This window comes from Anopheles coustani, chromosome 3 (genome assembly GCF_943734705.1).
Source record: "Anopheles coustani chromosome 3, idAnoCousDA_361_x.2, whole genome shotgun sequence".
NCBI lineage: Eukaryota > Metazoa > Arthropoda > Insecta > Diptera > Culicidae > Anopheles > Anopheles coustani.
In genome coordinates, this window is record NC_071288.1 from 3509469 (window position 1) to 3536450 (window position 26982).

Genomic DNA, 26982 nt, shown 5'->3' on the forward strand with positions numbered 1-26982 from the left:
TTACTTACACTATGCTTAGTAAGTCGAATAAATCGAATAATTATTACATATTTCTGTGTGAAATAAATTCTTTATTCTACAAGTTAAATACAATTCCAGTTCTTCCCATGACAAGGGGGACATAGTTTACTTATGACATGCAGTGGCAACACGTGTGTTCGTCGAGTGCGGATAAAAGGGTTTTCCTCATTTTAAACACAGTAATAAAGTTATCTTCACTCGCATTTTCTCTAGGTTTTTTTTTCCTTGTTTCTTCACACAAATTGAAAGTAAAACTACACACTCTACACACCGAAAAATGATTTAAAAGAAGCTTGTTGAAATAAGTTAAGATAGAAATGGCATTAAAAGAAAACTGTGTTGTGATAGAAGCACACAGCTACACACTCTCACACACTAGCACACAAAACTAAATACGCGACTACCGAAACGCGTGTGCATTTCCTCAAAGACGATGCGGACATTACTAAGAACAAAATTATTAGCCCTTTCGCAACGGTTCCTCTGCTTCTTCTATCTATGAATGGTATAATGACCAAAGGCACCCTACAAACACTGGACCTGACACGACGATCGGGCCATCGGGTATGAAGAATTCGTACAATTTAAAATAAAAAGTCCATTTGTGTTCGGATTGACTAACGGTGCACGTAATAGGAAGGCCCGGGTTCTGCGGTTGCGTCAGTCAGCACAAGAAGGCCGTTCTCACCGTTTTTAGTCCCACCACACTCTGTCTACAATGACCAGATACACACATTTAACGCACATTCACAATTGTGCTGCGACGAATTACAATCGAACTTAAAACATCTCCCTATCCTCATCTCTAGGATTTCTTCTTCAAGCCCTCAAGGAACTGTGACAAATCGTACTCCTCGTGGTACTGGTTGTCGTCCCACAGCTCGGGCAGACTCTCGAGGACCGTCTTGATGGCCACCCCACCACCGTTTCCGTTGGCTTCGATGGTGGACGCACTGCTGGCGGCACTCGAGGGTGTCAATGAGTTCGAACGCTGCAGTCCACCACTCCGTCCACGTCTCGCCGATGTAGTCACGCCCGCAGCAGGACCACCACTCTGCTGGTCACCCACGCAGAGCTTCCCGGTATCATCGGCTAGCGTAAACAGATCCAACAGCTGATCCGTGCCCATCGTGTCCATCGAGGCGTTGTCATCGCTCACCACCGTGTTGGCCGTCAGCAGCTTGAACTTCTGCAGGCCCATAATCTTCTCCTCGAGCGATTTGCGCGTGATTAGCCGGTACACGTTGACCACCTTCTTCTGGCCGATTCGGTGCGCCCGGTCCATCGCCTGCAGGTCCTTCATCGGGTTCCAGTCGTGCTCGACGAAAATGACCGTATCGGCACCGGTGAGATTGAGACCGAGCCCACCAACCTGGAGACAGGAGCGCGCGTGGGAAAAAGAAAGCGGATCATCAGTTGTGTGCTTTTTTTTGTATGCCGATAGGAAAGTTATATCAGCCACTTCAGCGCAGGAGAAAGAGTACCAACGACCCCACTCCACCTCCGACATGTGACACAATCGACAAATCGACATGGATTACAATCCACTTCTACAGTCGATCGTAAATAAAACACAAAGTGATCCCCGATTTGGCGAGTGCTTGTTACCTGTGTCGTAAGCAGCAGCACGTCGATGCTGGGATCTCCGTTGAATTTGGTAACGATGTGATGTCTGGTACTCGGCGGAACGCTGCCGTCCAAGCGCAGATACGACACGGCCGGTAGGTGCTTCTTCAGGAGATCATTTTCGACGATATCCAGCATTGCCTTGAGCTGGCAGAATATCAGTGCCCGGTGCTGGTTGACCGAGACGTCCTCGTTGGTGCCGATCCCGCAGTCCAACAACAGTTGCCTATGAAGGAGTTGGAGGGAAATGAAAACCATAAACCAAATGGCTCATCTATATATATAAGGTTTTCGGTTGTAACTCACTTCAAAACGGGAAGCTTTGCCGAATGTTCAATGTCATCCATCGAGGATCCGTTGCGTGTGAACTCACCCACGATCATCTGATACTCTGGGTGGGACGGTGAGAGGACCAGCTTTGGATGATTACACACATTCTGTAGATATCTGTAATTGCAAAAGATAGCAAAAAAAAAAGGAAACCGGTCAAAAGTCGGCGAAACTGCAGTATATTGTACACATAAGTGACTTCCCACTCACCGTAAAGCCTGAAAAACGTGCGTCTTTTTGTTGGCCGGTCCCATCTGGCCATCGATGTTCTCTAGGCACTCGCGGATGTCGGACGAGTTGAGATGCATCCGGCTAAAGTCCTCGTACAGGCGCTCCTGCAGCGGACTCAGCTCGCACAGGAGATCCTGTGTAATCTTTGGCGGAAGGTCAGTCAGTACGTCCTCTTTGACGCGCCGCAACAGGAACGGAAGCACCTGCCGATGCAGCGCCTCCATCGCCAGCGCGCCGGCTTCCTGTTCTTTCGGTGAGCTCTTTGGATCGCGGCTTGCGAGAATGGGACGACTGAAGCGCATGCTAAACTGCTTCTCGGTCCCGAGGAAGCCGGGCATCAGGAAATCGAACAGGGACCACAGCTCGAGGACGTTGTTCTGGATGGGCGTTCCGGAGAGGATCAACCGATGGTTGGCAACCAGTTGCTTGATCGCCTTGGAGCTTTTCGTTTTGCCATTCTTGATGATGTGCCCCTCGTCCAGGATGCAGTAGTTCCAGTGGACGGAGCTGAAGAACTCGATATCCTTCCGCACGATATCGTACGACGCCACGATCAAGTTGTAGGTGCCTAGCTTCAGGCGCAACTGCTCGCGGTTCACGGGCAGTCCAACGTAGTGCAGGGGACGCAGGAAGCGCGTCGGTAGGAACTTCTCCACCTCGTACACCCAATGGCCGGTGAGGGTTGGCGGGCAGATGACCAAACTGGGCAGCTGTGCGCACGAAAGATCGAGACTGCGCTGGTGGTGGTCCGCGGCGAGGATGCAGATGGCCTGCAGCGTCTTCCCGAGTCCCATGTCGTCGCACAGGATCCCGTGGAGTTTGTAGCGGTTAAGGAACCACAACCAGTTGACGCCGGACTGCTGGTAGCTCCGCAAGTCCGCATTGATTTTAACCGGGATCTCAAAGTCCGGGATCGTTTTCGGCGTGAAGAGGTACTCCAGGAAGCGTCTGTCCTTCATCTTGCGCATCTTCAGATCCTCCGATAGGTTTCGTGTGGCCCCGTCCGTCACCAACCCATCGAGCGGCATCAGTTGGATGAGCGTGGCGAAGCAGTGTGTCGATACCAACCGAACGGACTGATCGGGATCACTCATCCGCCCGAGGAGGGGCACAACGAGCAGCACCACGTACGGGACGATTTCAAACTGCAACCGATTCACGATGCAAGCAATCGCTTCGGCGGATCCCTGGCGCTTGATGACGCTTTCGATGCAGGACAGCAGCGGGACCACGTCGTTGATTACCATCGTCATGACGGTGGCCGCATCAACGGACGCTAGCGTTCCCAGACAGCGGCCCACCATATGCCGTACGGCTTTCAGTGGATGGCGCAACAGGAGGCACAGTTTGGGGAGCAGTTTAAACAGCTCGCCATGAAGCGAAGCGTCCAGAAAGGGTGCGGCCACTTCCAGCAGCTGCAGCGACGTCATAAAGTCGTTCGTATCGTCTTGCGCGATCACATCCAACGCCAATCGATCGACGTACGCTTCGTCGACCCGCGTTTGCAGCTTGTCCAGAAGCAGCTGCCAGAGGATGGGTAGCCGCTGCGGAAGGGACGCCTTGAACTGTGCACAGATGGTTGTGATGGCCGCGGTGGCACCGAGTCGTTGCGTTCGGGCATGCTTTCGACTGGTTTCCTCGCTTTCCCCCGCCCCGAGACACTCTTCGGCGATGGCTCCAGCAGCAGCGCTTGCGGAAGCCGACGAAGAGGAGGAACACGAAAGATCGAGTGCAACATTCGGATTTGTTGCTGCTGCTGCTGCTGCCGGTCTTCCGGGCCCTCGGGTGGATCCACCCCCGGATTGTCCCGGACCATTGCCCGAGTTTCCACCGTTCTCTTTACTTCGCTGCTGTTGCTTGATAAGCGTCAGAATGCCGTGGTAAGGGTTGGAATCGCCCGTGTTCACAGGGTCAAAGTGTGCCAGCTCCTGATCCGGGCAGATCACTTTCGGCGTAAACTCGGGATCGCTTTTGAGCAGCGTGCACAGATTGGTCACAATCTTGCTGTTCGGGCAGGGTGTGCGTGTGGTCACCTGATCCAACAGGTCGCTCAGATACTTTGCCGACAGTTTCTGCAGCAGCTCACACTCTTCGCGCTTGATCGACTCCATCAGTGGCTTCACGACGGGATTAAGCCGGTCCGGCAGACAGTGGAGACTCACGACGGCCCCGGAAACCGACGACTGCGTGCTGATGTGAAGCGTCGTTTGCTCGAGCGCTGTGGCGGAGTGCGATCCGAGTAGGCTGCGCCGGCGTTCTTCGAGCATTTCGGCGACCTTCGTCTTGAGGCAGTGCTTCGTGCGTGCCTCATCGCCCGCCCATCCGGCCGCGGTCGAAATTTGGTAGATTTGATCGAGCGTCAGCACCTTCAGCTGATCGTACTCGACCAGCGGGACCTTGTGCTGCTTGAGGGTGGCCAAATAGTCCCGGCATTCTTGCAGGAGGCGGGTGAAAAGTATCGCCACCTCATCGTAGTACACGTACTCGTTGAGACACGCGCGTAGCCGTTCCTGAAGCACGGGAGGACCCGGTTGGATCGTGCTGTCGAATGAACACCAGTATGCGATCACGAGACTGCTGATCAGACGCTGCAAGGCCGACCGGGACTGAAGGTATCCGATCAGCACTTTGGTATAGCAATCGATGGGGCTCTCCATCTCGGGCGTGTACGTCACGCCCGGTGCCGGCAGGACAAGGTAGCGCGACAGCAGCCCTATCATCCGGGACGCTTTGCAACGCGCTCGCACCACATTCTTTTCGCGTACATCCAACGGAACGGTTTCTGCTCCACCCAGGAAAAGCTTCTGATGTAGCATCGATCCGCCATGCATATTGCCGCACCCACCACCACCACCGTGGCCACCACCCGCGTCGAACGAATCGAACTGACGGCGTCGTTCGCGGTTTCCGCTTTGAATCGGTTTCGCGTAGATAAGCAAACCCGGATCGAACGCCAGCCGGACCGGTTGCATCGCCAGACACAACCAGCTGGACACGTACGGACAGGAGGCGTGCAGCAGGGCCGACAACTCCGCATTGATCACCAGATTGTTCCACACGTCCTCGGCGAGCGATTGGATGTCCTCCACGTGCTCGACTAGCACGCGCTGGAAGATGTGTCGCAGGGCTTCCTGCAGCAGCGGCGGTGGCCAATCTTTAACGCCAAAGTTTAGCACCAGCTTCGAGTCTTCCGAGTCGGGCACTTTGAGAACGCCGGAGTTTTCTTTGGATTCGATTGCTGACTTGTCTTCGTCTGGGGGTTTCCCGTTTGCAATGGTCGTACCATTGTTTGAGGAACCTCCCTCCCTGGCGATGGTGTTGTTTGTGAGGGTTTTAAGTGTTTGCAGCGTTGAGCGACGTACGGATGAACTGCAGTGACTTAGGAATGGCCACAGCCGGGGGACGAGGATCGACATCGGTTCCATCTGTATCCAGCTCGAGGCGGATGGTAGACTCAAGATCGACGCCAATAGTCCCATGAAACTGTTGCAAGCCGATGCCAGTTCGTCCTGGTCGAGCAGCAAATCCCACAGAAGCTTGACGATGTGGGACACCTGTGCCCGACTGAGCAGCTTCGGCAACCACGAAGCGATGGGAATGAGGGTCGAGGCCGCAACAGCACCAACGTCGTCCACGGCGTCGAACAATCCCGTCAGCACGTCGTTTATGATGACGGGTAGGAACGTTTGAACGAGATCCTCCCGAACCACCAGCATGTACTTTATGCCGAGCAACCCACCGTGGCGTACTTCCCATTCCTTTTGCTTCACAAACGTTAGCAGGATGTTGACCGTCTGGTGCACCTTTGCCAGTGGGAGTTGCCGCAGAACGGTGCCCAGCACTTGCGCGCAGGTTTCACGCACGGGTGCCACGACCTGGTCGGATACAAAGTCACCGAAACGATCCAGCGCCAGCACGCACAGCAAGCGCAGGGTGGCATCTTCCAGCCACAGTTGATGCTGACTGTCCATTTCCGCCTTCGTCATGTACACACTCTTCCCGGCACCGTCCGCGTGCGATTTGAGCAGCTCCCGAAGCGCCGTCGCCGAACCGTGACGCGTTTCCCAGCGAGGACTGAAGAGATCCAGGTAGAGCTTCGAACAGAACGACTCCAGTGGCCAATCGATGGCATCAACCCAAGCTCCGGTAAGGTCGGGGACAGCTTCTCCCGTGCAACCACCACCTCCGACGGAACCTGCACCACTCGAAGGTACCGTTCCTCCTTGGCCCACGAGTGGTTCTCCTTTCTCCGTTTTGACTCGCTTTCGTTCAGGTTCGCCATCTTGTCCGCAGGCCCCTCCGGAACCATTTGAGCCACCGGAAGCACCATTACCACCCGCTCCGGGGGTTGCGGCGGTATTATTGCCCGAACCCGCTCCAATCACGGAAGCGATGGGATTCGCAAATGCTTGCTGCTGTTGACGAGCTTTCCGTCGGGCACGGTTCTTCTCCCGACAGCTAAGCCCCTCGGAAGAATCGAGCCGGTTAAGCTTCAGGATTTCCTGCACGGGTAGCAGCTTCTCACCACCCGCCCCCATCTGGTGCTGATCTCTGCCCCCTCCCGGTAGACCACTTCCATTATTTCGCACATCATCCAGCGTCACAATGTCGTCCACGTTGATGCCGCTGCTCAGGCCAAGCTTCTCGTTAAGCAGCGCACGCTGGCGGGCCAACTTTTCCCGCAAATCCACCACCTCATTCTCGTCCAGTGGATCAAACTCCGTACCCTCTGAGCCCATTAGGCGGGCACCTTTGAAGAGGACTGCATTCAGGTCGAAACTGTCAAACGACAGCCGATGGTTGTGGCCGTTTCGGCTGCCCTTGCCGGGAGAATCGTTCACTTTACCCTCGTTCGAGTCCTCTTCCTCGGCGGGTTCCTCTTTTTCTATCTTCACGCCGCCGCTGCTGCACCCCTTCGGGTCCCATTGGGGTACGTTTTCAAGAATCGCCTGCACGGCCTGTGACGCCGCGATCCGTGTGTCCCAGCTGTTGCTGTGAAGGTACGTCTGCAGACGGCTCAGCAGATTGTGCAGCTCGTGCGGGTGAAGCTTCTGCACTTCACCGATCTGTTTGGCTGCCGCTTTGCGCGTCACCGCGGCCGACCCTGACTCGAGCAGAATAAACAAACGGTCCAGTCTGTTGTAGTTCGGGGATGATAGAATGTAAGATAAATATAGTTAGTTTGTGAACACTTCTACGAGGCTAAATATTTCAACTTACCGTGAAGTCATTTTTAACGTAAATGCTACTTCTTAGTCGTCTTCTATCCTAAGCCCCTTTACTGTCCAAAGGCAACACATGCACTTGGGGCGGTTCAGGCACTTTCAACCCAACAAACCTGGGAAAGGACGGTAACGCTGGAGAGTCCACTCTATATACCACCGAGAAGCTGTCGAATGAAACAAAATAAAGAGAGAAAAAACAGACTGTAAAAACAGTTTAATGTGTTTTCCATCCCAACCCCACCGAACACACAATGGTAAAATCGATTGAAGCTCGGGTTGGCAAAAGATGATCTACACACGCTCGTTTCGGGTTAGCTTGGTAGAATTTGCTGCTACACAGCGTCCACAAGAGACAAGGCGATGGCCCTCCAAGAACGCATCCTACCAATTGCAACTGCAACTGCACACTGACACCGGAGCCAGTGTGTACAACACCTCGGTCTGCATATAAGCGGCCTCGAGAGTTGGGTTTACTCGCCGGAGAACACACACAGAACGCAGAACCCCGGTGACGATGATGATGTTGGGCTGGGTCGAAAAGCGCAAGTGCAGTCTGGCTGGCGTCTGGTCGATGGTGGTGTGTCCCGGAATTCCTGCCAGCTCCAGAATAAACCACTCGACCCGTAGACGGCGACGTTCTGAAAGAGAGGAATGCTACCGAACTCCAGTTCCATCGTCGTGCTCTGGGTGTGTTGGTGTTCTCGGTGAAACATATTCGCTAGTTTATGGCTTCGGGGTGTGTATATCTGGTTGAACCACCAGCCAACTTTTGCTCGTAAAAACAATTCGCTTTCCATTCGGTCTCTATGTGCAGCATGGTTGCTAGGGGCAACAAAAATCATTATATCTCGCACTCGACAAAAGCACAATGCTCCCCCCTCCCCTCTGAGAGAGCAGGAGGTTTGGGAAAAGAGGACATGTTATTGCAAGGATAAGAATCGTATAAACGAATACGAATCCATAGCAATGTACTTTTATACAGGTCATAAATGAGATGGAACCAGGTTTAATATATAGGCATCTCTTTACTAAATAAATTTCGAAACGAAGAAGCACAGAAGACATTGACCACCGTAAACTTTATAATGCCAATCTCCTAGTAAGAGGAACCAAACAGGCAATTTTATACTCAGGAGATTATCCGTGGTAATAATATAATTAAAAATAAGTATTGCGATGCGGATGTGTCTCTGATGGGCAAGGCTCCGGACCATTATGGCGTTGGACTCGGGCAATTTAATTATCCTTTCTATGGCTGAAGAAAGCAAAAATTCAAACCACGCAAGCACTTCCCATTTTTCTACGAGAAGGATCGTTACGGATCGACGGCCATGTACCGCGCGTCATCAAGTGAACTGGTTTAATATATATGTCTATTCAATTAACGATAATTATGTTTCACCAGAAGAATGGGCGATTTGTCAAGCGTGCGCTGATGTCATAGCAACCCAGGTTAGTCAACTTTGATCCACATTTAGATGATGTTCGCCAAACCGACGGTACCGACGTGTTCCGGCCGGAAGCTAGAAGTTTAGTATGCGTTTCAATCTATTCTAGCTTCCGTTAGGTACAATAGTTTGGTAGTAAGCGATTCCAACATGAAGCATACTATTATTTAAATCGGAATTGTAATTTATACTGCTGGAGCCATAGAAATGAATTGAATCACCATTCCATGGCACCATGTGATTGTTTCGACGTTCCACAAAGACAAAAATGTGAGCTCGCATAAACCCAGGCGATTATGTCGGGATTCTATCTTTCCATGCAAACCATTCATGTTGGGGCTATTTTTGGGGCGATGATGGTTTGCCTCCTCAGAGCCAGATGTTTCACTGCCTCTGGTAAGAGATATGCAGGGCATGTTTTCTAAAAAAAACACAGATGTTCTGATAGTTTGCCCCCATGTGGCTCAACAACATCCATTTTGATAGCACAGATGGGTGTGGAGCATTCTGTTTAAAGGGAAATGCTCATCTCATGCGTGAGCTCATCACTGTACATAATCTGTCGGGAGGACGACGGCGACGGCGGTGACCGATCATCTGATTGGCCGGATGGTACCCGTCCGCCTAGAGACGACACCTCGCCGCAACCATCACCACCACTCACCCCGGTGGCACCCTTCGTTTGCGCCAAGAGGGGTGGTACATTCGTGTGAGTTTGACGCGCCCCAACGACCACAACAATGGGAAGAAGTAGAGTCGCAATCCGTGCGAGTTGCAAATGGGCGTGCGATAATGGCAAACACGCAAACCGATGACACTCCACTGAGGGGGCGCGCGCTCCCACCGCAACCGGAAAATAGCAGAAAGAAAATCGTGTACAAATCAACAAAATATGCACCATCGCCTACTGTGTTGCTTCTAATGCTGTATGGAAACAGCACCTATTGTGTGTTGTTGTTGTTCGTCCGATCGAGGCGCGATGGTCGAGATGATCTCGCTCGAAATGGCGTAAGGTGCTGAGATGGCACACAAAGTGACCACACATTGACACATCATCACCTCCCCCAAGGGCGGATGTAGCCGGAGCGCGTGTTTTGATGCAAGTAAATCAGCTGATGACGACAACATACACCGTCGTACCGTACGCTCGGTTGCGATGGGCAGCAACGGAAACAAAAATTACAACATACTTTGGTGGTGAAGATAAGGCACACAGCAGCGAAACATGTATGTAAATCTACCACAGCAGCCTCCTCTCTTGCCAACTTTGGAGGCTGTTGTTTTTGCACCGTTTTTTTTTTTACTCAAAGTGCTCAATCTTGCCCACCGTTGGCGAACCTCCGTGAATTGTAGTAAAAGTGATTTCATCGGAGAAACTGTTTATTTTAATGTGCTAACGGTGCAGTGCTCTACCCGTGCTGGCCGCCATCCGGTTAACCAACACCAGCACACTGCTGTCTCGTGTATCGTTGCTTTGGTTCGAAAAATGACGTTTCGGTCGAGCAGCATGCTTTGCTCGGGTATGGTGATGATGATAATGATGGTCGTCGCGCGGTCGTTCAATTTAATCTGCTCTTGTCTCGCTGACCATTCGGAGCACGCGTCGGACATGATATGAGAGTGGTTTGTGCCAGCGGCATGACATAGCATCCATGCTGCCGGGGTGAAATATAACATTCTGTCCCATGGTGTGTTTACTTCAATCACTCGACCTTCCTTCGTTGACCCGACACCTTACCACATCGAGGCGAGTAATCTAATTCGATCAATGTTCCATTCCCTACGACGATGTTGGTGCCCAGGTGTGTGTGTGTAGGGGGGAAGAAGGTGGACAGGGACAGAGGTGTGTCACTTTGTGGGCTGCTGGTGCTGGTCAACCTGCCGGCCAGGCCCGCCCGGTCGAGGCCAGTTCCATTAGCGATAGGCGGGTGTGGGCAAGGAGGTCGCGACGACCCTTGGGGTGGTTTAATCAATATTTGTTCAAACCGCAAACACCAACCTCACTCGTTGCCATCCCTCTGGGGGTTATTCCCTGGTAGAATACAAGCGTTCTTTTGGACCGTTTCTAAATTTAGGTATCAGCGTTGGGGAAATAACGTGTGAAAAAAATGCACCAGCACGAACTGCGCTTTCAGTGATCACAAACACCGAACACTGAGCTGCGAGATGTCGAACCGTAGTAGGCGACGGAGGGGGCAGCGGGTGCATTGAACGAAAAACAAACAAACGAACATTTTGTGGGTTTTCTCGGTCTGTTTATAAAGCTGCATCTGTTGAAAAAATACAGTGAAAATGTGTAGTTTATGCAGTTGCACTTTGTGTGGTGTTTGATCAAAGCAATCTAATTTCAAAGGCGACAAGAATGGGAGAGGAGAAATGTTCTTCCCATGGAAGTCTTCGCTGAAGAACCCGGTCCGTGACGGTGGAAAACTTACCTTTCCCTTTCAATCGCGCGTTCATGTAGTATTCACCATCCACATAGAACCTTTCTGTCCGCCACTTCCACTTCCTCTAGCCTCTTTCCAACACTCAACACTCAGCGCTCGAATCGGCTGTTCTACACCGGAGCTGCACTCGGCGGAAAAGGTGCTGCATTTTCACGGACCGTTGGGATTTTTCATTTTGCTACCACCGCTACCACTTCCGCCGCTCGGAACGTTGGTGCAGCTGCACATTCCAAACACACTTCCAAAACCGACGACGTCACACACTCTTGCACACGCACGCACGTACGCCGCGCTGCAGATTGTAATGCGCTTGTGTCTGCGGCTACTGCTGCTACAGCTGCTGCTTTTTTACGCCACCAGCGGAAGCAGTATTTCCTGCTAGAAAAACCGCCTGCGCCTTCGCTCGTGGACACTTGACACCACGATGTAATGAACGGCAACGTATTTGATTCTGACTAGAAGCCGTCTTATCTTCACGGCTCGAGGAGCAGCTCCGTGGCCGTGGTGGCGTGTGCTTTCCCGGATTGTCAAAAGCAGGCGACGCGGTATTCCCCTTCCCTTCCAAAAAATACGAACGGAACGACGGGGTCGAAAAATTCAGCACTACGCAACCAGCTGCTGCCACCCGGACCCTCTCACTTCATCGCACGCTTCACACGCGGTCGCTCGCTAGCGCTTTCACTCTAGCATACGCGCGCAGCACCACTTCAGTCCGGCGGTCGGTTGAGATAATGGCTGGACGAGAGAGACAGCGGCGCGGGCAGGAAGGGGCAGGGTAGTAACTCCGGAGCAGACGGCCGCGTCGGCGCTGGTGGCAGCAGTATGGGGCACTTGGGGAGGAAGAGGAGCTGCAACTTGACCAAAAAACAACACCGAAACACTTTCACACCCGGTTCACTGCGCGCGGAACAATTCGATTTTTCAGAGAAGTCCTGCATCGTCGGAGTTCAAATTTATACTGTTCGCAGTCCAAAACGTCAACTCGGTTTTCTTGCTCCAACTCAAGGTGTATGCATTCTGAGGTACATTACTAGTGCTTTTCGTGTCCGCCATTTTTCTAGGTACGATATGTCAGACCAACTGTTGTGTAGTAGGGCAGGGCAAGGAAACGGAGACTATGATTAAGGTTGATGTCAGTGCCTTGACGCTTGTTTTAAGAACTTTAAAAACAACAGAAACACTACCGAACAACACTGTGACTTCCGATAAAATATTGTGTTGCGACAGCACACTTCTGCCAAACGCTCGTTGTTAATGTAAAATAATCATTCATAGAATGCGATGCATAGAAAAGGTTGTAAAAAGCAAAGGACTTCTCTCAGTAAATTCTAGCTTTGACAATCAGTTGTGAAAATTATCTTCACATTTTCCACATTACGCGGCTTTGACGTAGCCTGGTATACTCCATCGACTTTGAGCTAATCAACTTGTCAAGTACAATCCTTATGTCGACGTGTACGTCACTCGACATGCCGACAGTAGGTCGATTTAGCACAGTGGTTCATTAAATCGGATATGCATTTTTATACTGACTGTTTGTTTTTAATAAATTAATTTATATTTTTCACTCCAAAGCCATCTAATACCAATTTCAAAATTTTAAATACCACACAAAAACGGTAATCGATTCAAATTCAAATGGATCAAGCCTGATCAAAATAATACAACCTTTAAAACCTTACAATACTTTAGATAAAATAAGAATATATTCGTGTCATAATACAACTTTCAAAAACGCACGCTTAGAACCTACGATTAAAATAGTTTTGCTCAAAATATGCTTCTTCAATGGTTCGAGCGCTAAAATCTATAATCACTAGCACGTGTCACATTTTTTTTTTTTTTTTGTTCTCTAAAGCTATCACAAGTTATCCATTCGCCATAGTGTTATCCATTTGCTCAAGGACTATTCTTCGTACGCTGGTGGGGCACTGCAGTCTTGTGCAGCGAGGGAACTGGTCAACTTTTGAATGCCTCCCGATACCGAGTAGGGCATTGCGGATCCTGCAAGCGGGATCTTGCCAATGGTGATCGGGATGGTTAGTTTCATGCGCTTGGTAGAAGCCTGGGGCTTAACGACGATGGCCAGCTCGTAGGACACGTGCACGATGCGGCTGTGCGTCGTCTCGGAGGAAGGTACCGGGCCGACGACAAAGTTTTCCACAAACCGCGCATCGTTCTCACCCTCGATCGTCGGTATTTTGCGCACCTCAAGCACCTCGTGCTGGATATTTTTCTCCTCCGCCGGAATCTGCGTTTGACCGATGGTGCGCGTTTGGCTGGTGAACGTCAGCACTTTGCGGAATTTAATCTCGATCTCGCTGACCGCCACCTTGCTCGAGTTCTGTACAAACAGCTCCAGTTCGATCGTTTCCCCCGGGGCGTAACCTGACTTGAGAGTGGTGGCCGAAACCATCAACGGGCGCGAACGGCAGAAGCCACAGTAGAACGTCAGCATATCCTCCGCCTTGGTCGGTATGCAGAGTACCTCGTTGTTCTTGTTCAGGTCCGCCTCGCACGTCACGGTGAACGGTTTCTGGAACTTGTGATCAAACTTCCACGGTCTTTCAAGCGTCACCTGCAGAAGGTACCGAACGTGGCCGTACTTTCCCTCCATTGAGGTCGGGGCCGACGGTGGAATGGCAAAGTCGAACTTGTACCGGATAGCGTTGGGCGGTAGCTGAATGCCGGCACCATTTTCCGATCCCGCCAGGTACAGCTTTTGCTTGATGAAATCCTCGCGGCCTTTGAACTGAGCTTTGACTTTTTTATTTTTCGGCCCATCCGGAACCTTCGCCTCCCAGAACACCGATGAATATCCGGAGATAAGCAGGCAGACACCTGTGTCACAAGAGGATTACGGTGTAAATAATCGATTAGCTCACATCACATTCAATGAAAACCCTTTGCTTACCTCGGACTTTTTTTATTTTGGTGAGATGAAGCTCGATTGTCCCCGCGACATGATCGCCGGCCGTGAAAATTCCACTCGAATTGTTATCAAAAATAATGTCGCACTTGACATGCTTGGATGTCTTTTCTTTGGGCATCTTTGAGCCGCAAACCGAACTCACGAACTGACGACTGGTGCTTGATTGAGCCGTGGCGAAATAATGGGGATAAAATGTTTTTCACTCCGCAAAAAAGGCCCGTTCGATAAAGTGATAACGCTTTCCGATTCAGGCACGTTTATCTATGGCGGGATAAAGATGACTTAACGGTTTTCGCGGTCGTTAGATAAAGTGAAGCGCTGTCGAAAAACGGTACGCAAAACGTACGCCTCTTCCGAGATGCGTAGTGCCGAAAGGTTCAATACCATGCCAGCCGGTTCATATTTGTGCCATTACTCACTCGCTGCTGGACTTCGCTTCCGCCGACTTCACTGCCTTGGGTGGGACTCATTAATCGATCTTATGATGCATCATCCAATCTGCGCGGATCGTACTCAGATCCGATGGGATTTTCCGACACACAGCATAAAGTAGAGAGGCAGAGAGGGAGAGAGAGAGAGAGCTCTGGGAGTGTTTGAGGGTCAACTTTTCACCTTATTTCTATCACAGACTGTTTTTGGACGGACGGCAACAACAAACGCCACGGTCGTACGAAACACAAAGAGACACAACTCTTCCCGTTTCCCAGGTTCACAGATCAACTATTCACGAACCGACAAGACGACTCGACGTTCTACGTCTGCAGGAGGTGGGAGTTGGAGGGAGTAGGCCATTCGAGCGAGAGTACGAACCCTCCCAAGACTAAAAATATTCATGCACCGTCTTGTGCGGACCAGCGCGAACCTCTTACTGACTCGCTGGATCCACGTTCTGTACGCGAGCGATCGTCGCGTGTGTCTTGAAGACGCAAGATTCTCTCTTTTCTTGCGCACGCAGACCATTGCAAAGGCCGCCAAGGAGGTGGTGGTGTTTATTTGCGTAGGCCCAAAGAAATTGTTGTTTTAATTTTACGTTTTTCGCTGCGTTTCATGATGGTGTTGTGTGCGCACGCCAACAGAACGTCATCGACGTTGGCGCATCGCCGGCGATCATGCGCATCGTCACGGTGGAGTCGCGCTCCGGATATTGTGACAGGTCAGTTTCATGGAAGGCCCTCTTTTTAAGCAGTTACAGTGAGTTTTCCTCTTTTATTTCCTCTACCTTTTTTACAAGAAAAATTATGTACATCAGTTAGTTAAGGCATTCCTCAGCACCCCTCAATTCTCATTCGTTTTCATCGAAATCTCGTGGAGTGTACGGTTCCGAGCCCTTTTCGAACTCGTGCTCTTTGGCATCCTCGGGTAAGGGAGCCGTGGCGGTTGAGTTTTCTGCCTGAAAAGCCCTCGAAGTCGATGGCTGACTGTCGTCTGGATAAGGAGGTGGTGAATCCGGAGGAAGCGTTCCTTCGACTCCAGTCGGCTCATCCATCCCTAGGGCCGCCCGCTCTTTGGCCAACATCTGCATAGGGTAAAGGGTGCTCGGAAGCCCCACGGAACCGATCACGAGCGGTAGGGTGAGTATCATCTTCTTCCTCGATCGCACCGGACGTACGAGGAGTTCCACCTCGTAGCGGGTTTGGATAATTTTGCATCGCTCGTCGTCGGAGGGAACGGTGGATCCGATCAGGATGTTCTCCTCGAAGACGGCGTCGCTGCGTCGGGCCACCCTGCCGATGGTTCGCTCCTCCATCACCGTGTGCTCGAGGTGTTGCTGTACGACCGGAACCTGACTGATGAAGGTGTCGATGCGCTGGAACTTGATCGTGATCCCTCGCACATCGACGCTACTTTGGTTGTTCACGTGGATAGCCACCTCGATCACTTCACCTGGGGCATACCCGGTGCGAGGGGTCGACGCCGTCACGATCAGTGGATCAGTCAATCCGAAGTAGAATGACTGCACGATTTCCGCCTTGGTGGGCAGCAGCATTCGATCCTGGGCGACACTCAAATCCGCGTGGCTTTTCACCAGGAACGGCGCCTGGAACACGTGATCGTACTTCCAGGGTCGTTCGAGTGACACTTTCACTACATAGCGGATGTGCCCATACTTGCCCTCCTTCGACGAGGGTGCGGTTTGAGGAATGACACACGAAAACGGGTACCGGTGAACGCCGGCCGGAACCTCCAGCGGGTTCCCGACGTCCGATCCCACGAAGTACGTTATACTCCCGAAGTAATCTTCGCGCCCATTAAAGTTTGTCTTCTTGTTTTTCGTCTTGTCCTTGTCGTTGGTGTCTTTGACCTTCGCGTTCCAGGATGTCGAAGCAAACCCATTTATTCGTAGTGCAATCCCTACAAAGTGAAGAAGAATTGTTTTCATTACTACGACAAGTGTATGCAGTATCTTGAGACTCAGATGAGTCACCAGCGGTATTGCTTTCCCAATTGTGTCGATAAAATCGAAGCGCCCCTTGGATTGATGTGTCATGGTTCGGTCTCGATGATAAGGTGAACAGATTAGGGTCAACACACCTCGAACCGAATCAAACACATTTATGCAAATTTATGTCAAAATTTTACTGAACAATCTTGATCTATTTTCATTCATTTTTGAGTTAGTTTTGGTATGAAACAAACTAGTTTAATAAAATGCTTTTTGTTACTTACTCTCTTCAATAAAAAAATGGGTCTTTAATGTTTGGAAAATTACAATACTTCACCATGAAATATTTATTGAGTTGGTTTTCACTAAAATATTTACTTACCTCGAAATTTCTTCGGCTTCTCCAATTGTATTTCTATAGTTCCGCTAACGGTGTCCCCCGCTCGGAAAATTCCTTGCGGATTGTCGTCAAACTGCACGTCGCACTTGATGTGTTTGGAGGACTTATTCTTCGTCTTATCCTTGCCCATGCTAGGGATGATTTAAGAAGTAGCTAAAAAAAAAATCAGCAAGCTCAACACACTCGACCTTTCCTTCGTCCGTTCGTAGCGCGTACTGACGAATCGAAGCTTCGGTAATGAAACACCTTGAGGGCATTTTTTCGGCAGTGGATTCGATAAGGTGTTTGTATCATGAGTTACAATTAAGATAAATCAACCAAAAATGGTTCAAGATAGGTAACGATGCAGATTAGACACCGTTATCAGATTGGTTCGATTATGTAGCTTGCAGTCGATGTCTGAATCATTTGACGCTCGTGTTGGTGTGTTCCAGTCCTTTCTAACACCTTGAGACAACGAATGGCACGGAAAGATAACACAAGTTCGGTGATAACGCCGCGCAGATTGTTTTTTTTTGTTTAACACTTACTTTATTAAGTATAACCTAGAGCGTTTCCTTTTTACATAATCTTATGTTTAGCAAATTAAAATACTATTTGATTTTAAAACTCCATTCCACTGCTGGGAGGATACATACATAAAACAAAAAAGGAAGTCTTCGACGAAAGGTTACTGGAAGATACAGTCAAGATACGTTCCAGCACACGTTATCAATTGTGAAGGGGGGGATGAAATAAATTGGAAGAAGTGATTGTACTGCACTGGGGAACACCATATGCAGGTTTGTTCGTCGGAAGAGGAATGTTCGTGTGTGAAAATCAACTCGACCCATGGTGGATAGTTTGGGTTGGATCTTTCGAAAGCTGGGATCGGGATCTTGTAGACGCATCTTAACCACTTGACCGCTCTATTGGCGGTAGTTCTTGTGCACCTCCGTCTTGATGGCGTACACGAACGATAGCACGTCCATGATGACCGGTTCCTTGTGGGTGCTCAGAGCACGGTTCATGTCGTCGATGCGAACACGAGTATCGGCATCGATCTTGTTCGAAACGCCTTCACGGGATCCAACGTGCTATGGTAAAGGGAAAAAGATTTTTAGTTTCTTATTCAGAGCCACTCCCACGCTTGGGGTCGCGTACCTTGGCTTCGAACTCCTTGAAGGTGCGCTCCCGCTCGGCACGGTACTTTTCAATTTCCTCTGTGGCCTCGTCCTTGGCCTGCTTTAGACGACGTGCCTTGCCTAAAAAATATGAAAATCCTTATTTACTAATCGCTCAAACAAGTATGAAAAGGTTTTTACTATCAAATTTCGTTTAAGCAATCGAAAATGCATCAAACGCTCCCGCCGCGACGAACCACGGGGTCATGTGACCAGTTCGCTTTTTTCACAGCGCACCAACCGTCGTCGAAGGTGTCAATTGCCGAGGAACAATCCTCTACGAAAACTTACGTTTGCGCGCCTCGCCAACCTTATCGGCGGCCTTCTTTTCCGCGGCCAGAAGCTGCTGGATTCCTTGGGTGTTGCTGGCCATCGCAGAAGTGGTCTTCCCGAAGCGAACTGAAACCGACGAACTGAGGAAAACGAGAGCGCACGCTGCACTGAATCGATGCGTCCGACTGCTTTGAAGTCACGAGTTGATTTGCTTGACGATCCGGACTAGATCAGCTGACGTCTGTGTCTCGTAATCAGCGCTGAGTCCGTGGTCTACGACAATTTGTTTCAGAAAAGGAAACGTCAAACCATTTGGGGTTTTTCATTTCTCACGTCTTTGTTGTTTAGAAAGTAGTTGAAGCCCGGGAAATGTTTTTTTCATGTCAATAAACATTTTCTTGATTAGTAATGCTGGGCATAACAAAAATTTACTGTTTAATTTTACCGATTGTCAAATATTTTTCGTTTCTACTTACACTGTTTTCAGGGCCAATTCGTCGGCATCAAGCTGCTCTTTGTTGGTAGTAGGCAGTGAATTGCACGCGCAAGGTTTTTGTTTGGCATCGTTAGGAACCAGTTTGGGTTTATTAAGTTTAACTTTGCCATTATCGGTAGCAACATTGACGCGACGAGAAAATGTCGCGTTGTTGTCGCGCCAATGTTGCTACCGATAATGGCAAAGTTAAACTTAACAAACCCAAAGTGCTTCCTAACGAAACCAAACAAAAACCGTGCGCGTGCATTTGACTGCATACTACCAACAAAGAGCAGCTTGATGCCGACGAATTGGCCCTGAAAACAGTGTATTATTGCTAGACCGAAGTCTCATGAAGTGCATTTGAAACGTCAAAAGCTCCATCGATAACCAAGGTGAATACGTACCTTTTAGCTTCTAACTATCTTGAATGGCAAGATGAATCAAGGTTGTTATATTTTCAAATCCAGGTAACGTACGTTACACGTGTGATTATGAATTTTTCGTCACTAAAAAAAACCCAGCCTTATCCCCACGATAAACAATTTAGATTCACAATTTAGAAAAAATGTCTTTATTTTAACCGACCTTTCCGACGTTCAACAATTCACTTATTTTATCTGCTCCGTTTCTTTCTCTTTAGGTGTTTCACTCTCGTATTTTTGTCTCGCCCTGTCTCTGTACAAATTAAACTAGTAGTTAAAAAGTCTCAAAGAAACTGTAACTGTATCCTGCAGTTGGTGACACGCGTCAACAGCTGCTAGCCCGTGTAATATTTTTTTGTTTTTGTTCGGAATCGTATTGCCTATAGAACTTTAAATAGAAAAACGAGGCGACGGAACAGGAAATTGCAAACGAAGCGGCGGATTGCGCGGGCCGGAAGTTTACAACTCTGGCCGGCTACTCAAAGGTCCCCCACGTCTATGGTTTCCTGTTCGGTCCATCCCGGTTGCCGGTAAGATTCTTTACTCTTTCTATTACTTTCTTCTGCCCTTTCCGTTGTGAGTGTGTCGCTTACACGCTAGTATGTATAACTATTTACAACGTTAGTTGGTATGTTTTGTTTTGTTGCGTCAATCGATCCTCTTATTTGGAAAGGGAGTGATTTTTTGACTTTGTTTTGCTTGAGTACGTTGAAACTGGCCATAGAATAGAGAATGATTGCAAACAGGAACCCAAGTATAGTTTGAGCCGTCCGATCGAACCGATCATCGTGCCGAATCGTCCGAATTTCACTTGATAGACGGGTTTGCACATGGTGTGTGTTTGTGTAATACGTTTCTATTATTTACAGTATAGATAATTGGATTAAGTTCTACCCTAAAGTGTGTGTGTTTTGCGTGTGTTCGTTAACCAAAAAACAGTTTGTAGTTGTTGCAACCGCCAAATTGTTTGTTTCAAATAATACCCGAAAAGGAGGACATCCCCTGTTGCCCCAATCCTAACGTTCCTTTCGTTTCGCCTTCTTCGTTTGATTGCTTTCTTATGCTACGGTAGAAAAAAGTGTTCACTGACCAATTCCCTTTCATTCGTTATCGCTTCATTTCCGTCCTTCGCGTGATCTGTAGGTGTTATTGTTATGCTTGTCTTCTTATGTACAAAATTACGCTAATCCTAACAACGGTGATGAAGGTTTCTAATTTTGAATCGTGTTATCCGTTTTCTCCTGTTCGCATAATTTTACAACGACCCGATTCGATTCACTGTTGTGGGTGTGTGTGTTTTTTTATGGAGTGTTGTGTTTCTTATGTTTAAATATTTCGGAATTGTGTGTATCTGCCTGACTAATACACGTAGTTATGTGCTTATGTTCCTTCTTGGAATGTGTGGAAATTGAAAGGTCAGTTCTTTGCTCACTCGTAGAATTGTGGAGCGAGTTTACTTAATTTAACCATAGAAGTGCCATGAAGATTTGTTCATAATACTCTTTTTTTGTTGTTATATTTGTTTCCTTCCTTCGGGTAGGGCTGTTCGTTTCAAACTGCACATCATTTGTTCTCGTTTGATGTTTCGTGTGGATATTTCTCCATTTTTGTTCGATATCTTTCGATCAGTTGCACCTGTAGAAAGTTTCTCTATGTGGACGTTCGCGAATTTGAATCTATGTCTGCAAATAGCGATGTTGCTGTGTGTATTAATAAATGAAAACATCAAAATAAAAACACAACCAGTGGAGAGAAAAAGGTAAATGGAAAAACGAAAGATCGAATGAAGCAAAAACAACTGAAGAAGCTTCAGTGGCGCGTTGTTTAAATTAATTATTAATTTTAATACACCGAACCAGCGGAAGTCGATAAAATGGCAGAAAATATGGGCCTCCCGATCCCGGATTTCCACACCCCAACCTGCTTCACCTCCACCCTCACCAAGTGATGATTTTTTTCATGACAGAGAGTGCCGAATGAAGTCCTTATGTATTGCGCAACGTTGACCAAATTTCTATGGAGAGCTTGTTTTTTCTCTTGCAGTATTTCAATACGACAGTCCCCTTTGGGATGTTGTTTTTATTTGCGGGAACTGTGTTATGTTAGAAGTGTGTGAGTGCATATATTTTTTTGTGTGTCCTTCTGTTTTCATTTATAGTTTGGGAATTATGTTGCCACTCTCGGTTCATAAATGAAAATCAAAAAGCACAAACACACGAACCAAGGGGTACTGCGGAGCGAAAATGGGCCGCAGAATGATGATATGCGTCTGAGAGAGAGAGAGAGAGAGAGAGAGAGAGAGAGAGAGGCCAACATAAGCCACGGCAACTCCACCCACTTGCCCCTGAAGGGCTGGGAAAATTAAATTGTTTTTCCCAACGGTGCGAGACCCTTCCACGCCAATGGCTTAGAGTGCATTTGTGCGTTGCTGAATTTGTTTTTTAAAGTTTTTTTTTATTTCCCTACCCATAATCGACGTCTCCCTCCGTTTTCCCTCCGTTGGCTTCGGGACGTTCGTGCAACATTGCGAGTTGGTTTTTTGTGTGCTGAGGCGTCCAGCGTCCCCACTTTTGCGTATGACTTTAACGATAATTTTGTTTTCCTGCATCCGATGCTGATACTGTTAGCCTCGTTTCATTACCATTAATTTTTATACGCTTTTAGTGATGATTCTTGTGCCTTTGAAGTACACAGAAAACGAGTCAACAACATAAGTATAATGTATGAATGCAGAAATTATCACTTGCCTTTTTTGGCTGTCAAACGAAAAGCATCTTTAACAGCACCGGAAGGCTTTCTAAATAATCTTAAAATGAACCCGTTTAATCGAACCATGGGAAATATTCACCCAAATGAGAATGGTTGCTCATGGTTTGACCAGAAGCAGCTAAAGGGACAGCAGAATGATAAATTACTAAGCCCACCGATTAGGGGGGAGGCCCGATAGGGAACACCAACCGGACCTTACCCAAAACCGACCATGACTCAGTGTTCTCTGACCAATGAGTGGACAGTTTTATTGTGGCCACGTTTCCTCTGCTCTGCCGTGCCGGCGAGCGTTAAGGGAACGATGTCAGCCATTTCTCACTCCGGATGCACTTACTGTTGCTTATTTGTGCTACGAATGAGCAATTCAACTGGTGAAATTTCGTAATCATCATCTAGCATTATGTGCGCCATAAACGGGCCCCTTTTATACTCTCACGTTTATATTGGCGTTTGATTTGACTTTTTTGACCCGGATATATATAATGTGACTATTATATTAAGGTCCATACGAAGAAGGATTACGGAAAGCTTATTTTAAAATGGGTGTTTTCTGAACTTCCAGAACAAAAGTTTAAGATACGTATTTTCACTGCAGATATATCTAAGAAAAACATAATTATCTTTCTGCGGAATAATTCTCAGAAATTCTAAAATAATTCTAAGTTCCAAATCGTACTTTACCGTTGTGGAAATATATGTAACGTTAAAAATGAAAACTCACTGTATTTTACCTCAAATGGCAAATATTATTAACAACTCCGGTGGCCTGAAACGTTGGCTATCGATAGGCAATTGTGTAACTTAATTTTGCTGTACTTCCCCAAGAATACAAGAGCCCACGTTCGGGCAACGCCGTGGAACTAAATGGAATGGTCAGTGTTGTAAAAAAAAAAAACGAACAACCAAACGGGAACAAGGACTTCAGCCTCGCTCACCTCGCACGACGGGAGCGAAGTTGCAAATGCCGCACCGCATCGGTGCTGGCTTACGGTGATGGAAATCTACATAAATTTTCCATTAAACAGAAACATGATAATCTTGCGCCACCGGAACGCAATCCCATGGAACTTCGATACACGGAAGGTGCTGGAGGCCCGGAGGGATATCACAAAAGCTCACGCACGAGCGCAACAATCCGTCCCGCCTCTGCGTGTGTTTGTACGTGGTTGAACACGGCAGGTATTGTTTGCAGGAATGGTCAATTGGGCCCCAACCATCAACCCCCCCGGCCAACTTCCGCTTTCCGCGGCCGGTGGAAAGTCTATAATTTGGCGACGGTCCGCGCGCGATTGTCGAACAGTACATTATTATTACTATTGGCCGCCCGTTGAATGCTACAAATGTGATGATTATTCTTGTCAATAGTGATTTTCCACCGGTCCTCTGTTATTTGTCCCCTGCCTGGGACTTGGCATGGTTTTCCCCGTACCGGATGGCTTGAATGCGTCGGGAACTTTTCATAATCTGAATCGGAAAACGGGATCACTGAAGGAAAGCGTATTTTTATGCCTGTGTGAGCCACAATACAAAGCCACGTAAAGTTGTGGTCTGACAAACAGTAGTCTTGTCACGTACCACATGGAAATTGAAGTCCTAGTACTTGGTTTGATAAAAGTGTACGGATCCTTACAAGAACTTTGGGTTTTCATCACGACCGAGGCTTAATGTCAGCGGCTAAAAGGAATATCCCCTTTGCTACCCCCAGTCAATCGTCTTTCTCCTTCTGACACCGGGAAATGCACCTTTGATGCAGCTTGAGTGATGGGTTTCGCATCTTGAACATCGCCGGTGCATCTGTGGCCACGTCGGTGTTTTGCGGTTTCTGGTGTTTGATATGCTTTGGTGAGCAATCGCTGTCAATTAATTATTTTGTGCAACCGCAACGCGTGCAAAGCGTGGTCTCTTCACACAAACACACACGGACACGCGCGTTAGACGACCGGAAATGGTGGAAATAATTTGATCGATCATCGAAGTTCCTCGTCCGTCCTCTTGTGGTTTGCGTTGATTTTCGGGTTGGCGTGGAAAGCGGGAAGGGGGAGGGGGAGTTGACGTTGATGGTTGATGCTAGTTTCGCGCGTCCGTTCCGGGCAGATGGGGACCAACGAGTTGTGACTAATGGTGGAAATTGCTCAAAGATCCGCTCGATGGCTTTGGGGAATGTTGTGCCATTAAGAAGCTCACACAAAAGGTCGTCCAGAACTGAACAAACTGAAGAGATGGAGAGAGAGAGAGAGAAACTTAAAACTGTAAGAACAGAAATTTAACCTAACTTCTAACAGGACGCCCCACGTTGGGGGTGTGGTTGTGTGTGTTGAACAAGGAATTTGTGTTTGATTATTTGAGCAGAGACGAGTAGAGTTCCCCATCGAAAGGGTGTTCGCTTGGAGCCTACCGTATTTTTCCGACGCATTCTTTGTGACCTAACCTTTATTCCCTCTTTATCCCTCCCCCCCTCGAAACCATTTGGAAGCGCATTTAGACGCAGCTTTCCTGCTGGGAAAACGCGAGCGGCGTCCGCACGGTGACGATCTCGCGCAGATACTGCTTACTGCCGTTGCTTCCGGGCTGCAACGAGGGCGACGGAAGCTGCAGGGGCGAGTGCTGCGGCGGCTGCAGGGGCTGCGCGAGCTGCAGCAGCGAGGCCGTCGTTGGCGAGTGAGGCGTATGCTGCGCGGGAGGTGGCTGCACGTGGTGATGTTGCTGGTGGTGTTGGTGTTGTTGGTGCGCCGCCGCCGCCGCCGCTGCCGTGCCGTCCGGCTGCGTCAAGGGAAGCGTCAGTGGGGAGTGACCACTGCCCGGGTGCGGGTGGGGATGGTGCGGCAGGTGCGAATGCTGCGACACCGGCGAGATGAGCGGGAAGGAGCTGACGGTCGCCGAGGGACCACCGGGCGCGCCGGGAGGACCGCCGGTTGTCGGCTTGTAGCTACCGCCGTGGTCTATCTGGGCGTAGATCGTCGGCTCGTCGAAGTAGTTGTAGGCTGGCGGCGGGGGCAGCTTGTTGAGGTGGTTGTTCAGATGGTTCTTACCGCTATTGTCATCGTGTGGAATGGCTAGGGCCAGCTCGGCGTAGTGAACTTCATTAGCTGACTGTGCATTCCCGAAGCGAGAGAAGAGAGGCGAGGTCATTGGAAAACAGAAAATTTGGTTAGTTCTCAAATATTAAACTGGTTTGTGTAAAAAGAGATGGAAGGAAAAATGCGAACCCAAACAAAAAAAATGACAGCCCTTCAAAGGAAGCTTTCGATTTGATCAGAATTACAATTAAATGGCAGTAGAAACTGTGAAGTTCATCGTTGAAATTATTAACAGACCTTCGATCCATATAAAGGAACGTTTCAACCGGTAGAGGAAAAATTAACTTTACTAATACTTAAGCGGTAATTTGCAATCGTTGAAGATAATTTTTCTATCATTTTATGGGATATGTCAAAGAGCTAGGGGAATCGTGCAAAGCCTGTGGGGAGTTTGGTAATCGGTTAGGTGAACAAGCTGTCAACCTCACATCGACGTGTCACTTTAAGTTTACGACCTCGAATCCGTTGCTTGACAGAACGTTCTGCGAACGGTCTAAATATTCGATGGTAAATAGTTACAGAATATTTTTCGGTATTGTAATCAAATACAATGTCTACAATTTCCAAACATTTTATTATCTATGGAGGCATAATTCACGGATAAAATCTGGTAACTTTTGTGAGAAAGACAGTTATCTTACCCGATTGCAAATATACCCAGGGAATTTGCAACATTTCCCTAGCTGTTTATCATTTTTCTTTTTGTGACTGCAAATGTCTCTTATACGACAAGAATTATATCCTTAATGGTTGAAACTTTCCCCTGTATCGATGTAAATCGTGTTATATACAGTATTATTTTCCCATCAATCTTTATCTTGCAGTTTCTCCACTGCTTTTTTTGCGAGTTTTCCGAAAATAGCTCAATCATAGCTCGGCTAAAGAGAGGTTGATTTATATTCACCCTGTAGTCTTTAATGTGCCTTCCCCGTTCAAAACAACCGGTTCTGTTGTTGTCCAAAGGGAAACCAACGCTTTGGAGCTTTGATCAATCCCCAGCTACGTGGACACAGTTCGACGGTGAAGCTGCGTCCAAATTCCCTTCGCTCGGCCTCGCGGTGGCCATCGTTTATATGGCTTTTTGATTGGATTGATGACTCGCCTGTTTGGTGGGACATTTATTTCGTCCCCGTCACGGCGTCGTTACCTGTTTAGTTGGCAATTTTGGCTTCACGAAGTTGCGTCCAACCAAGCCCTCCGGTGGCGCGTGTTCAAAAGTGTCCTATCGGTGGTGGCAAAAACCATCCGGTCCGGTTAGTTCATTCGGGAAAAAAGTTCCGCTTCCGGTTTGGCCATACGCGGGCGATAGATCCAACGTGATTCGTTACTTTTGCTGCAGGGACCGCAAAATCGTTGGCACCGGACGCTAGAGGTGAACGCGTCGATCACCATAAATCCACCAGCCATGTGTGTGTGTGCCTAGGGACTGGGCAAATGTATCCTTAGGCATCTTTTTCTTTTTCGCAGGAGCATTCTTCTGCACGACTGCCGCCGCATTTGCCAACGCGCGACGTTGTCAGGTGGCATTTACAGAATGACACAAATGCAACAAACTATGCAAGTCAAAGTCGGTCAGTCCCAAGGAGAAGGGAGGGGGGTTGAAGGAGGAGAGGTGGGTCCGATAGGGCTTGCGGCAGTCATCACTGGCCACGATAAGACCATGAGGAATGGTCCTTCGTGCCGTTCGCTGGATGCATTCCGATGCCCGAAAAGTCCATCGCGGAGTGCATTATCGCATTCGATCCGGTTGCGTTACA

At 48.7% G+C, this 26982-nt stretch overlaps 5 protein-coding genes across 5 annotated transcripts in view; all 5 read right to left on the reverse strand.

The window, feature by feature from the left end:
- Positions 1–43: 43 nt before the first annotated feature.
- Positions 44–12238, reverse strand: LOC131271960 (TATA-binding protein-associated factor 172). Its single transcript, XM_058273555.1, has 6 exons — positions 11317–12238; positions 7429–7597; positions 2188–7344; positions 1954–2094; positions 1630–1873; positions 44–1393 (listed from the first exon to the last, which is right to left on the reverse strand). Exons 2-6 carry the CDS (start codon positions 7437–7439, stop codon positions 827–829), a joined length of 6120 nt encoding a protein of 2039 aa, XP_058129538.1. The 5' UTR covers positions 7440–7597; positions 11317–12238; the 3' UTR covers positions 44–826.
- Positions 12239–13234: 996 nt separating this feature from the next.
- LOC131260261 (arrestin domain-containing protein 3-like) lies at positions 13235–14378 on the reverse strand. The gene is made up of 2 exons (XM_058261938.1): positions 14243–14378; positions 13235–14169 (listed from the first exon to the last, which is right to left on the reverse strand). The coding sequence occupies exons 1-2, from the start codon at positions 14376–14378 to the stop codon at positions 13235–13237; spliced, it is 1071 nt and encodes a 356-aa protein (XP_058117921.1).
- Positions 14379–15542: 1164 nt separating this feature from the next.
- LOC131258908 (arrestin domain-containing protein 17-like) lies at positions 15543–17173 on the reverse strand. The gene is made up of 2 exons (XM_058260302.1): positions 17026–17173; positions 15543–16612 (listed from the first exon to the last, which is right to left on the reverse strand). Exons 1-2 carry the CDS (start codon positions 17171–17173, stop codon positions 15543–15545), a joined length of 1218 nt encoding a protein of 405 aa, XP_058116285.1.
- Positions 17174–17552: 379 nt separating this feature from the next.
- Positions 17553–18691, reverse strand: LOC131272320 (V-type proton ATPase subunit G). The gene is made up of 3 exons (XM_058274009.1): positions 18498–18691; positions 18187–18287; positions 17553–18119 (listed from the first exon to the last, which is right to left on the reverse strand). Exons 1-3 carry the CDS (start codon positions 18577–18579, stop codon positions 17952–17954), a joined length of 351 nt encoding a protein of 116 aa, XP_058129992.1. The 5' UTR covers positions 18580–18691; the 3' UTR covers positions 17553–17951.
- Positions 18692–24626: 5935 nt separating this feature from the next.
- Positions 24627–26982, reverse strand: part of LOC131260263 (hemicentin-1) — a 112763-nt gene continuing 110407 nt past the window's right edge. Inside the window, exon 16 of the mRNA XM_058261939.1 lies at positions 24627–25238. Within this exon, the coding sequence (XP_058117922.1) occupies positions 24627–25238 (612 nt within the window). The remainder of the gene's footprint in view (positions 25239–26982) is intronic.